A 13563-nucleotide genomic window follows, 5' to 3' on the forward strand; every position below is an offset into this window, starting at 1 on the left:
GTACCCGGGATCTCTCCTTACTTCTGGAAGGGAGAAAGGAGCATGGGGTTGGTGTGAATCACATCACCTAAGCAGAGGAAGGAGGATGGAAGAAAGTACCTACCCTACTTTGGAGCTCCAACTTTTTTTAAGCTGTTCTGGATTTTAATTTTCTTTCCTTCTTTTTTTTTTTTTTAAATTTTATTTATTTTTTTAAAGATTATTTATTTATTTATTTGACAGAGAGATAGCAAGAGCAGGAACACGAGCAGGGGGACTGGGAGAGGGAGAAGCAGGCTTCCCGCGGAGCAGGGAGCCCAATGCGGGGCTCAAACCCAGGACTCTGGGATCATGACCTGAGCCAAAGGCAGACGCTTAACCAACTGAGCCACCCAGGCGCCCCACCCCCCTTTTTAATTTTAAAAACAACAAAAGATAGAAGAAAGGCCAGAAAAGAATAGGCAAACTCCCATTCCATGCAACATACAATATCTTTTTTTTTGTTTGTTTTTTTAAACTCAGAAGGAAGTCTGATTTCTTTCATGAATCTCCCAAGAAATAATTGGAAAAATTCCAGCACAGAAAAATGTGGACATTCTTCTGCCTCATCTGTAGACAGAGCCATATGATATGGCTATTTTAAAAATACTTTCCTTTTTTGCTCCAGGTCCTTTAGAGTTTCTAGAATCTTTATAAGGAATCTCAGGGTGGTAGGGGTTTGTTCTGAGGAATATTTTCAATCACCAATGGTCCATAACCCACCCAAAACACTTCACAATAACCCAAATTCAGCTCAGGAATGCTGTGGGAATATTACTCATGAGCATATATTACTGTTTGAAAAGATTGTAAAGTAGGAAATGGTTTGTATTTGAGGCTGTAAGTTTTGTTTTTTGGTTTGTTTTTTTTTTTTTTACTTCTTTGAATCATTTTATGGGCAGAGAGGGGGGTTGCTAAAAAGGTTCCAACATTGAAATGTTAATTGGGGCTAAGAGCACACAAAGAAAAATGATCTGTAGCATTAAGAAAGTCGCATCTGTCAAACCAGTGGGCTCAGCGTTTGAAGGTAGGTAGACTGGCCCCTTGGGAACTTGGGGAGGACAGGACACTGTCTAAGGTGAGTGGGAAAACTTAAGCTTCCTATTAGTGGGAGTTTTGCACAAGTCAGGCCAAGATGAGCAGCTTCACAGGCAGCTTCCCTGAAGGTCTGCAAGGGGTATCAAGGGACCCTTAATCTCTGGCAACTTCCAAATTCTCACTTTAGGTCCCACAGGGCCTGGTTGTATTTCTTTTCTGTGAAATCCTGATCATTATAATAAAATCCAGCCACACTCCCCTTTCTTTGAGCTAGGTGGAGTAGCTCTCTTTTTCTTGTTCCCAGAGAAAAGGATTCCCAGTACCTGGGAGACTCGAGATAAATGGAGAATTCCATTACAATGTGGTATACTCAACCCTCCTGCAGGTGTCTGTTTATATTCCTGGACACTTTTTTTGTCTATTTCATGGAAGCTAAGCATAAAGCAAAACAAGAAATGAAACGAAAACCAGCTCTAAATATATAGTCATTATGAAGAATAATACAACATTTTCAGAACAATTGGGGCCTGTAGAGGTCCCAAGGCTACAAATATAACTAGATCTTTTATCTATTATTCCTCAGATTTTGAGAAGAAAGAAGAAATCCATAATGTACATGTACATGGTATGTGTAGCAAAGAGAAGATATGCTAAAATTGCTCATTTTATTAGAATGTTAAAAATGGCAAATGAGGGGCACCTGGGTGGCTCAGTCATTAAGCGTCTGCCTTCGTTCGGCTCAGGTCATGGTCCCATGGTCCTGGGATCGAGCCCCGCATCGGTCTCCCTGCTCAGCGGGAAGCCTGCTTCTCCCTCTCCCACTCCCCCTGCTTGTGTTCCCTCTCTCGCTGTGTTTCTCTCTGTCAAATAAATAAATAAAATCTTTAAAAAAAATGGCAAATGATTACATAAATTGTGTGCCTACTCAGAGTAATAACAAGATGGCATTTTTAACTGAGCAATTTCTAGAAAGCTGAAAAGGTGTTCTTTGCTAAATATTCTACTATAGTATACCATGAAAGCATTTTAAATAAAATATTTTGAGTGGTTAAGAGAGGAAAACTACTATCAAAATAAATTAAATTCTTTTTGAATATATATTATTTCAGTTTAAGCTATGCTTTAAGAATATCATATTTTTTTAGGAGAAATATTAAAATTGGGGCAGGTGAGTGCATCTTACGCTTAATCTAGTTGTTACCAGACAATAACCATCAACTCGTTTCTACTTCAGTGGTTTCCCAAATTCACAGACATTTAAAAACATGCTGTTTCCATAGCAGCAAATAAAGAGTAAAACTAAAAAGATTTTATTGATTTTAACAAGGCTTAGAAAATTTATTCATCTTTTTAGCAATGATTTTTGCTCTTTTTTTTTTTAGTCTTTAGCAACATCTCATATTCTCTTTTCTAGATATATTTAGTAAATCATAAATTTTGAAAGTAGGTTAATCTGACATTACTATAAAATTACACATTCTTATAGTAATGTAGAATAACCAATATTTAATTCTTTTTTTTAAAGATTTATTTATTTATTTCAGAGAGAGAGTGCGCAAGGGTGTGCACAAGCATGAGCACGTGAGCCAGGGGGAGGGGGAGGGACCGAGAGAGAATCTTTAGCAGGCTCCAGGCCCAGCACGGAGCCCACAGGACTCCATCCCACAACCCTGAGATCATGACCTGAGCCTAAATCAAGAGTCAGATGCTTAACCAACTGAGCCACCCAGGTACCCCAATATTTTATTTTTTTTAAAAAGAATTATTTATTTATTTATTTATTTATTTTATTTGAGAGAGAGAGCACAAGCAGGGAAGAGGGGCAGAGGGAGAGGGAGAAGCAGGACCCCCTCTCCCCCCCCAGGAGAAGGGAGCCCGATGTGGGACCCGATCCCAGGATGCTGGGATCATGACCTGAGCTAGAGGCAGAGGCTTAACCGACTGGGCCACCCAGGTGCCCCTCCCTCATATTTAATTCTTAATGTAAAAGAGATACTGAACTATGGAGTCAAGATCAGGCATCAAACACTCTAAGTACATGTAATGTCAGTTTAACATATGAATAAAGTATGATGTTTTACGAATGCTTTTAGATAATTCATTAAAAATTTAAAAAGCATGGTATAACACTTGCTGTTCCTGTTAATTTATTAAGATACAGACACTGGAAATCAGGCTTTTAAACATAAATATTACAGTTACAAAGTGCAGGTTTCCTCCTGAGTAACGTGGCAGCATGATGGCGGATCAGTGAAGTCAGTGTAATTGTTCCAAGTTAAAGTGCTAAGAAAACAGGAAGTAGAATTTCTTCTTTTATTCATATGTTGTTCAAGTTATATGTTTTTCGCCAACTATTCTGATCTCTAAAAATTTCTATTTGTCAAAACACAGAGAAATGGCTCACCTGTAACAGATATACAGCCTAATGGCGCAACGAGAGTAATGGGAGCAAATCCGTAGGCTGCAAAGTTGCCCGTCTCCCCCACAGCCATGAGAGCAGCCCCAGCCCACCACAACATGCTCTTGAAGTAGGGCCTTGGGTGTTCCTGGTGTGCCAGCTGGACATGAGAATATTTCTGGAAGTAAATCAGAATGCAAATAAGATAATATTTCCAATTAAAACTTGCTTTGAACATTTTTTGGTCCTATGCATTTGCATCATGGCTTTTAAGTTTATTAGCAGATTATTACAGAGCAATTATTATGGTTTTCTGCTTGCTCCAAACATATTAACTGCAGAAGTGACTGCCACTGCCAGAGAATTTTGTGGTGTAAAGGGCCTTCCTTACGTAGGAATTTTGCTTAATTCTCATAACTGTAAAATTAGTATCAGTAATTGCTCTCCAAAGATGAGCAGTGTGCTAAAGAATTAAGTGTCTTTTTAGTTCATCACACCACAACACCTCCTTTAGAATGTCAAAAAAGTCCAGATGCCAAAATAAACATTGATGAAATAAAAATAATAAGTTACTCAAGAAAACCCGTTTGAAAAGGGATTTAAATGTATGAGTCAAAGCAGCTACCACAATAAACATAGAAGGGCAGATGCTTTGCTGGTATGGGGTCCGGTAGTAGAAGCTTGTTTATACATGGTAAGAGTATTTCTTTGTATTTGAAACATCTACATTCCTGGAAAATTGGCCGTTAAATAAAGCCCTATTTCCTTATTGATTTGATGATGCCCGAACCTACTTTCTACTAAGAAGTATGTACCATTCTAGATTACATTTAAAAACTTTTAAAAAATAATAAAAGTGCTAGAAGAAAACACAGAACATTAAAAATAAATCTTGGTTTATGCCAAGATTATGAACATCTTTGGTACAAATTTGTGGTACAAATTCACAAGCCACCAAGGCATCTTGCCTCAGCCATGTAATATTATTAAGAGGCCCACAAAAACATTAAATTTCTTTTAAAATCAGAAGAAGAAGAAGAAAGTGAATGCAATCCAGCCTAGACTCTATTTGTCCTTATATCAATGAGGTCATAAAATATAATTGTTTATATATTTTTGTGGAGGAAGGATCCCCAAGAGGTGCCTGAGGCACCTTGAAGTCATAATGTGTTCCTGATCAAACTATAGAGTTAGAAAAATAAGCTACTTCTTACCTGAATATTTAGGGAAATACTCATTACCAAATTTCCTAAAATGGCTAGCAAAACTCCCAAAAGGTGAATCTGTAAAAGAAAATGTTTTCTTTTTAAAATAGCACTTGTAAGATACTTCCTAAATATACAAAAAAAAAGAAAAACAAACCAAACCAAAACAAAAATCAACAAAATTTACGTTGATACATTCATTTGTTTTTTCATTCAGCAAATACTTACTTAGCACCCATTTGCTAGGGTGGTTTGGATTATGAATAGTGGTTTTACTAGGATCTGTCTTTTTCACTTTAGTCAAATGTTATTTTTTAGAACTAGTGCAATCCTTTACTGAATTCTCCAGATATTTGCCTCATTGACTCAAATAAAGAAAATAGTTACCAGATTCTGACTTTTTCTCACTAAGGTGCTTCTTATTTGTCCTTTCTGTCGACTTTCCTCAGCGACGCCTCTGATCGTGGTGTTCACTGCCTCAAGTGTGGACTGTATAATTGTTGCCCATCTGGTCTCTCTTGCTCCTTTCTCTTACTATATTCTGGAGGACTGTGGTATGAAGGAAAGAGTGCTGGCCTTGGAATGAAAGGATGTATCTGAGATTCAGATCTGCTCTTTTCTAATGGGTGACTCTGAGCAAGTTATTTCAGTTCCCCGGCCTCAGGAAACAAAAAGACGTTGACTAGATGTTTTCAAAATCCCTTTATTTCTAAAGTTCTATGATCTCCATGGGAGACAGGCTACATTTTCCCACCACTTCTCTGATCAAGAACCCACAATGTTTCTCTACAGTCAGCTACATTGACTATAAAACTACCATGCCACCTCCCCATAATCTGCCCTCATTCTGACCGTCCAATCTGCCACAGCGTATTTAATGTACCCTCTACCTCAGGTACCTGGCGCATGACATTCTCCAGTCCGTCACACTTTGTCTCCCCTCTCGTCTAGAAAGAACAGTGCTCTTCCTCAGCCCATTCTGGTCTACTTCACCCTCCTGGCCTGCGGAGGTCTGCCTCCCTGAGACCCATCCACACCACCGCAGCCCATCCTTACTTTCTCAGACTCTAAATGGTAAATGCTTTTATTTCTTCTTTTACGTTGTCATGTGCATCATTACATTCTATGGATGGATGGCAAATTGAGGGAAGAGGACCATGTCTTAGGCTTCTATTGGATCGTCTACATCATCTACTTTACAAAATTAGGAGCTCTTGAAAAACACTGGCTGGAAAAAGTATATAATGATTTAAAACAAGAACTAAAAAGAGATTTAAAAATAAGTTCTTACACATTGCCCAAGAAATTTACTATAGAGAGTGCATGTATTATTTGATGACTTCAAAAGATACATTTGCTGCTCCTGTCTAGGTTCAAAGGTGTCACATCTTGTAGCAGTATAAATTAGCAACAGTATCACGGATCTTCCCCCTCCTTTTTTTTTTTTTTTTTTTAACAGTACATAACTTCTAGCTAGCTTCAAATTCCAAGGAGTTATTTGAATTTCAAATGAATATTATAACCACAAGGAACCCTTTTCAGAATGCAAAATGTCTTGGAAGTTTTAGAACCTTATTATATGTGCTGAAGTGAAATTCAGTGTTTTTAAAAAATGAAGGAGAAAAGTTGAAAACCCATTTAAATAGTTGATATACAATATCCATAGCCTTTAATCAGTTAAGAATTTTCTTTTCCTAATAAAGGCACTTGGCAATAATTTTGATCACTATTCCTCATGGGGAAAAACTGTATCATAATAAATTGTGCTATTTCCATGCTTTCAATTTATAATTGAATGCATTTGGCAGTAATCAGGAAAATAAAGATTCAGAAGAAGTTTGGGATTGAATGGATGATTATGAAATTTTCCATAATTATAACAGTAAATTGTAGTATAGAAATAACTTACTTCAGTTCTTTAAATCATTCACTGAATAGTTTAAACACCACCAGGCTGAGTGTTTAGAAATTGGCAATGATTTCTCTGATATGACACCAAAAGCACAGGCAACAAAAGAAAGAATAGATAAGCTGGACTTCATCAAGATTAAAATCTTTTGTTCAACAAAGGACACTATTAATGGAGTGAAAAGGCAATCTACACAACAGGAATAAATATTTGCAAATCATGTATCTCCTAAATATTGATATCCAGCATAAAGAACTCCTACAATTCAATAACAAATTAACAACCCAATTAAAAATAGGCAAAGGACTTGTATAGACATTTCTCCAAAGAAGATATACAAATGGCCAATAGGCACATGAAAAGACGTCCAACGGCACTAATCACTCAGAACATGCAAATCGAAATCACAATGAGCTACCACCCATTCAAATGGCTACAATTAAAAAACAACAACAACAACAGAAAGTAACAAGTGTTGGAAAGGATGTGGAGAAATTGGAACCCATGTGCACTGCTGAAAAGGATGTTAAATCGTATAGCCGCTGATCATACGCCATATATAAGAATAAACTCAAATCAAAGACCCAAGTTAAGAGCTAAAACTATGAAATTCTCAGGAAAAAACATAGGAATAAACCTTCATCATCTTGGATTTGGCCATGGATTCTTATAGATAAGACATCAAAGGCATAAGCAACAAAAGAAAAAATAATTGGACCTTATCAATATTAAAAACTTTTGTGTTTCAAAGGACACTATGAAGAAAGTGAAAAGACAACCCATAAAGTGGGAGAAAATATTTGGAAATCATATATCTGGTAAGGGACCTGTCTCTAGAATATATATATAAATATCTTAGAACTCAATGACAAAAAAACAACCCAATTAAAATTGGGCAAAGGATCAGAATAGACATTTCTCCAAAGAAGACAAATGGCTAATAAACACATGAAAAGACGTTCAACATCATTACTCATCAGGTAATGCAAAAAGAAAACACAGTGATATACCACTTCACACCAAATAAGATGGCTATAATCGATTAAAAATAATAACAGGTATTAGCAAGGATGTAGATAAATCAGAAAGCCTCATACACCGCTGATGGAAATACAAAATGGTGCAACTACTTTGGAAAACAGTCTGGCAGCTCCTCAAAAATTTAAGTGTGCAATTTCCATTTGACTCAGCAATTCCACTCCTAGGTATATATCCAAGAGAAATGAAAACATATGTCTACACAAACATTTGTACACAAATGTCCATAGCAGTATTACTCATAATACAGCCAAAAGTGAAAATGACTCCAATGTCCACCAACTAATGCATAAATAAAATGTAGTGTATTCACACAATAGAATATCATTTATCCATAAAAAGGAATGAAGCAGAGATATATGCTACGACCTGGATGAGTCTTGGAAAATTTATGCTATGTAAAAGAATCTGGTCACAGAAGACCATGTGTTATATGATTCCTTTTATATAAAAGGTCCCGAGTAGACAAATCTATAAACAGAGAAAGCAAATTAGTGGTTGCTTAGGCCAGGTAAGGATGCAGGGCTCAGGGATGACAGCCAAAGGTGGAGGGTTTCTTTTTGAGGTGATGAAAATGTTCTCAAGCTGATTGTGGTGAAGGTCACACAACTCTGCGAATATACTAAACACCAGTGAATTGTACGCTTTAAAATGAGTGAGCTGTACGAGTTGTGAACTGCATTTCAATAAAGTTGTTCCAAACAATAATTTTTAACACACAAAGTATTCACACCTTTTTTTTTGGCCCAAAGAAATAAAATGCTACCAATGTAGCTTACTTTCTTACAGTCTCTTCTCCCTTCCAGAGATAAGAAACATTTTTCTCAAGTTGATATAGATCAACTTCTTTCCCAGATTTGCTTTTATCTTTGCTTACTGATTTTTTTCATCTTCTTCATTTAGACACTTGTCATTAGCTTTTCCTCTTTCTTCCTATCTAATAACACACATAAGCACAGCTGTACATATTCCCGTAAGTACACCCTCTGTTTTAGCTCCGTGCTTACTTTAGGCATTTAGTTCATTGGCATTTACTTCTAAATATTTCCTAATCATTTTATTATTTTTATCTGAGCCTTATTCAAAGGTGTGTTTTTCAATATTTCTAAATGAATGGGGGTGTTGTTTATTACTTTGTTACCAATTTCTAATTTTATTGAGTTGTGTGCAGAAAATAGGCTGTGTGTAAATTAACATTTGCTTTTTGACCTACTATATGGTATAAACTGAAATTTATTTTGTGACTTAATAGTGTATGGTCAAGTTTTATAAGTATTCCATGTATGCTTGAAAAGAGAGTATTTGATTGTTGGGTTAATACATTCTATATAAATTTTGCTATCTATCTACCCCTCCATCTATCCATCCATCCATTATCTCCATTAATTCATTGCTCAAATCTCTGCTACTCTTAATACCAATGTAGGTATATTAAAAATATAACTATGAGCATGGACTTATCCATTTTCCTTTTAAATATACTGAATTTTGCTTTAAAAGATGTAAAGTGCTATAGTGTTGGTAAATATAAGTTCAGGATTGCTTTATCTTCTCAGTTAATTGTTCTTTTTATCATTATATATTGACTCTTAATCTCAATGTTTTCACTTTAATGTTTATTTTATCTGATATTACTATAATATAGCTGCTTTCTTTGGATATTTGCCACTTTCCACATCACTTACTTCCAAAATTTCTGTGTCATTATATTTCGTCAGGCCTCTTATACATTGAAAATAACTGAACTAAAAAAAAACAAAACAAAACCTGAGACTTTCTGTTAAATGGGAAGTTTGGTCCATTTTATTTATTGTGATTATATTTTCATTTGTTTCTACCATCTTTTTTTTGTATTTGTAGTTATTTTGTTTTTTCTTTGCTTTCTAGTTTCTCCTTTCCTCAATCTTGTTGGATTGGTTAATCATTCTTTACTTTTTTCCCTCCCCTACTCATTTGGCTAGGAAGTTATATATCTTATTTATTTTCTTTTAGTAATTATCGTTAAGTTTTTAAAACTTTTCATTTTGAAATACTTATTGACTCACAGTAGGCTGTAAAGAAATGTAAAGGCAGGTGCTGTGCACTCTTCCCCCAACCTCCCCTCAAAGTTAACATCTTACACAACTATAAGGAAACATCAAAGTCAAGAAATCAGCATTGGTAAAGCTCTGGTTCAAATTTTACCGGCTGTGCTAGCACTTGTGTGTATGTGTATATATGTGAGAACAAGATACTCATCTGTAGCATCATCACAAGATTCCCTTGTGTTACCCCTTTATTGATACACCCATTTTCTTCCCCTCCCCATCTCTAATCTATAGCAACCACTAATCTGTTCTACATCTCTAGAATTATATTAATTTACATATGCTACTTAGATGGAACCATGCAGTTTATATACTTTTGAAATTGGCATCAGCCTTGACGTTCATCCAAGTTGTTGCATCAATAGCCCATTCCTTTTAAATGCTGAGTAGTATTCCATGGTATGGATGTGCCACAATTTACCTAACCACTCACACACTGAATGACATTTTGAGTAGTTTCCAGTTTTTGGCTGTATGAATAAAGCTGCTATGAACATTGTGTACAAATTCTGTATGAAAGTAAGTTCACTGCTCTGGGATAAAGGCCAAAAGTGCAACTGCTGGATCATGTGGAAAGTCTATTTTAAGTTTTGAAAAGAACTGCCAAAATATTTTCCAGAGAAACTGTCCCATTTTACATTCCCAGCAGCAATGTATGAGTGATACAGTTTCTCTACTATTCAATTTATCTTGCAGGCTTGATATACATTCTAATGTTAATCAATATTCCCAACCTCCTGAACATTATAAAAATTTTGTTTTAATGACATTCTCTCCTCTCCTATCTTACACGGTCTTGATGGCATATTAGCTCCACCTTGCTTTTATATCCTCAAATTAGTCATTGTTATGATTGTTTCATACAACCAATACTTGCCTTATTTATCCATGTTTCTTTCTTTCCTCATCACTGCTCTTTTGAGAAAAACAGCTTTACTGAGATATAATTCACATACCATCATGTTCACCCTTTTAAAGTGTACAATTTAATAGCTTTTAGAATATTCAGAGTTATGCAATTATCACCACTATCTGATTTCAGAATATTTTCATCACCCCCCAAAACAAACTCTACACCCATCAGCACTCACTTCCCATTCCCTCCTCCCCTCAGTCCCTTGCAACCACCAAACTACTTTCTGTCTGCGTGGATTTGCCTATTGTGGGCATTTTATATAAAATGACTCATAACAATATGTGACCTTTTGTGTCCGGTTTCTTTCACTTAGCATGTTGTTTTCAAGGCTTACTGTGGTATAGCATGTAGCAGCATGTATCAAGAATGTAGAATGTATCGTTCCTTTGCATGAAATATTCCACTGTAAGGATTCACCACATTTTATTTATGTATTCATCAGCTGATTTATGTATTCGTCAGCTGATTTGGGTTGTTTCTACTTTTTGGATATCAACATTCTGGCATCTTAATTTTTTTTCTGGATTCAGCGTCCTTCCCGAAGAAACCTTTAGTAGCTCTTTCAATGAAATCTTTGAGTTCCAGTTCTCTGTTATTCTGCAAATACCTTTATGTCATCTTTCCCCTTGAGTATAGAAATGCAGGCTGACAGTTACTTCATTCAGTGCTCTGATGATATTATTCTATTGTCACCTGGGGCTGCTTGTTGTTGAGAAATAGGTTGTCAACCTAATTGTTGCTCCTTTGCAGATGGTCTGTCATTTTTCTCAGGATGCTCTTAAGATTTTCTTTGTCATTGGTTTTCAGCAGTTTCACTACAGTTTTTTGGTATGTGAATTACCTTTTGCTTAGGACTCATGCTTCCTCAATTTGAGGATTCATGTCTTTCACCAGTTTGGTTAAGTTCTCAACTATTATCTCTTCGAACGTCCTCTCCCTTTTTGTTCTATTCTGTCCACATAGAACTCCTGTTATCAGTAATGTTAGACTCTTAAATACTATCCTCCTTGTTTCCTATTAATATCATATTTCCAACTCTTAATACTGAATTCTGGACAATTTCCTCTGACAGAAGATCTGTTTTAGGTTAACTTTTCTGACTTCTGTCCTCTGAATTGAGTCTTCATACACTTCCATGTCTACATATCTTCTACAATACTGTGATGATTTTGTACAAGTTCATTTTTCCTCTAGACTATAAGCTCCTTGAGGGCAGAGCTGTGACTTACTTGTCAACTCATTTTTGTAACCCTAATGACTAGTTTAGGACCTGGTAGAACGATGTTGTTTATTAAATGCTTTTTGAACTGATTATAAACTGTCTAGAAATAGCACATTTTGGCCTTTGGTCCCAGGAAGATCTCAAAGGGAATATTTTGTAACCAACTGGAGTTTGAATATACTAAGCTCTCAGTTTTTGTGAGAACACAAATTTGTCCCAGAATTCAGATTTCAACAATTAAGAGTTTCCACTAGTGTGCAATAAAAAGCTGCTTGCTGACATTTAAAATCTAGTTAATTCATATTATACAAAGAACAAGTAATATATAGGTATTAAAGCAGGTGTCAGAAACAGTTTCCTGATAAACTCAGTATATCTGATTCTTTATTTTTCTGAAACTTTACCTAATTATTCAAGGTTAATTACATACTCATTAAATTCATTTCACACATAATTATAAATAGTAGTAATAGAGTAAATCCTCATTAATGCCCCTAACTGAAGCGGAGGAATACTTCAAATTTGCAGTGTTTTTAAAAGAAGGTGGTTTAATTACCTTCAAGAACATACAGTAACTTGAACTAACCAATATTAAATGCTGTTTCCAATTAGAGGCTCTGGTAAATGTGCTTTAATGACTACAAAATCCTCATCTGCAATCAAGAGTATCATTTGCATACAGTGAGCAGACCCTTATAAACTGCCATTTAAATTAAAGATGTCTCGTTTACATCATTCCTTTTACTCAGACTGTTCTCTGTTTTCTAGCATTTTAGAATTAGTGGGAGTTTAGATCTCCTCTCCTTCCCCCACCCCCTTTCTCCCCTTGTTGATTTGGAGACTGGTCAGGAAAGAGAACAGAGGGACTTGTGCAAAGTCACATAGCTAGAAGCAGGCATATTTTGGCCCCAAGGCACCCAGCTCATGTCTGAATCACTATGTCTTCGCCGACTGCAATCAGTAACCTTCTGGCTAGTCATTGTCAATTTACTACAATTTTAAAATTGCAAAATCTGTTTCTTTTTCTCAGTGCAAGTCATATAAAGCAAAGATAATAATCGAAAGGAAAGGTTGCTCCACCACTCAATAATGCAGTTAGAAGTACAGGCCGGACACACAGAAAGATGCCCTTAATTTGTTCAGTGCTCTCTCTTGTCACCACTGTAGCTTAACTCCTGACTTTTCCAGGATGTCTTGGCAAACAGATGGTGGGAGCCACAGCAAACAATTTATCTGGAATGAGATTCAAAATATCAGCACTGATAAGTATCAAGGATGTTTTTGTTTTATTTGGAATAACAATCTTCTATCCTACCTTTTGTGCCAAGAGTGTTCTTTAGATATTTTGCATAAAGTTATTGACCTACAATCCATGGGTGGGGTGGGGGTGGTTTGGCCAGATGGAGGTGGGATATAACACGGGTGTGTGGAGTTGGTAATAGTCTGTCCTGGTTCTGACTTTGAACTCAAACATATTCCTGGCTCTGCCTTCAAAACATAAATTCAGAATCAGACCCCAGTGGAGCTAGTGTGTGGTTCAAAAGAACCATAGATTCAGAGCTAGTTTTGAATGCTATAATAGTCATATTCACCTCACAACTGAAATAATGCTATGTCTCCTATTCCAGGCAGTAAAATATGCCTGAACACGCAAGTGACAGACTTAGTTTTTAGTGCTGGAAATACCACAGCTTGGGTGATTTAGGTCAACTAGTCCCTGTGGGAATGACCG

General features: G+C 36.1%; 1 protein-coding gene across 5 annotated transcripts in view; it reads right to left on the reverse strand.

Moving 5' to 3' along the window:
* The window catches only part of NIPAL2 (NIPA like domain containing 2), a 73023-nt gene that overhangs the window by 47069 nt on the left and 12391 nt on the right, over nucleotides 1-13563 (reverse strand). For 3 of the 5 annotated variants that reach the window (XM_027571323.1, XM_027571287.2, XM_027571296.1), the window contains 2 exons: nucleotides 4669-4737; nucleotides 3461-3632 (listed from right to left, as the gene is read on the reverse strand). In XM_027571323.1, coding sequence (XP_027427124.1) covers nucleotides 3461-3632; nucleotides 4669-4692 — 196 coding nt within the window. In that variant the 5' untranslated portion in view covers nucleotides 4693-4737. Of the gene's footprint in view, nucleotides 1-3460; nucleotides 3633-4668; nucleotides 4738-5046; nucleotides 5689-13563 lie in introns of those variants that run through there. The other 2 variants (XM_027571314.1, XM_027571304.1) reach the window with 2 other exon arrangements.

Source organism: Zalophus californianus, chromosome 4 (assembly GCF_009762305.2).
Source record: "Zalophus californianus isolate mZalCal1 chromosome 4, mZalCal1.pri.v2, whole genome shotgun sequence".
Taxonomy (NCBI): Eukaryota; Metazoa; Chordata; class Mammalia; order Carnivora; family Otariidae; genus Zalophus; species Zalophus californianus.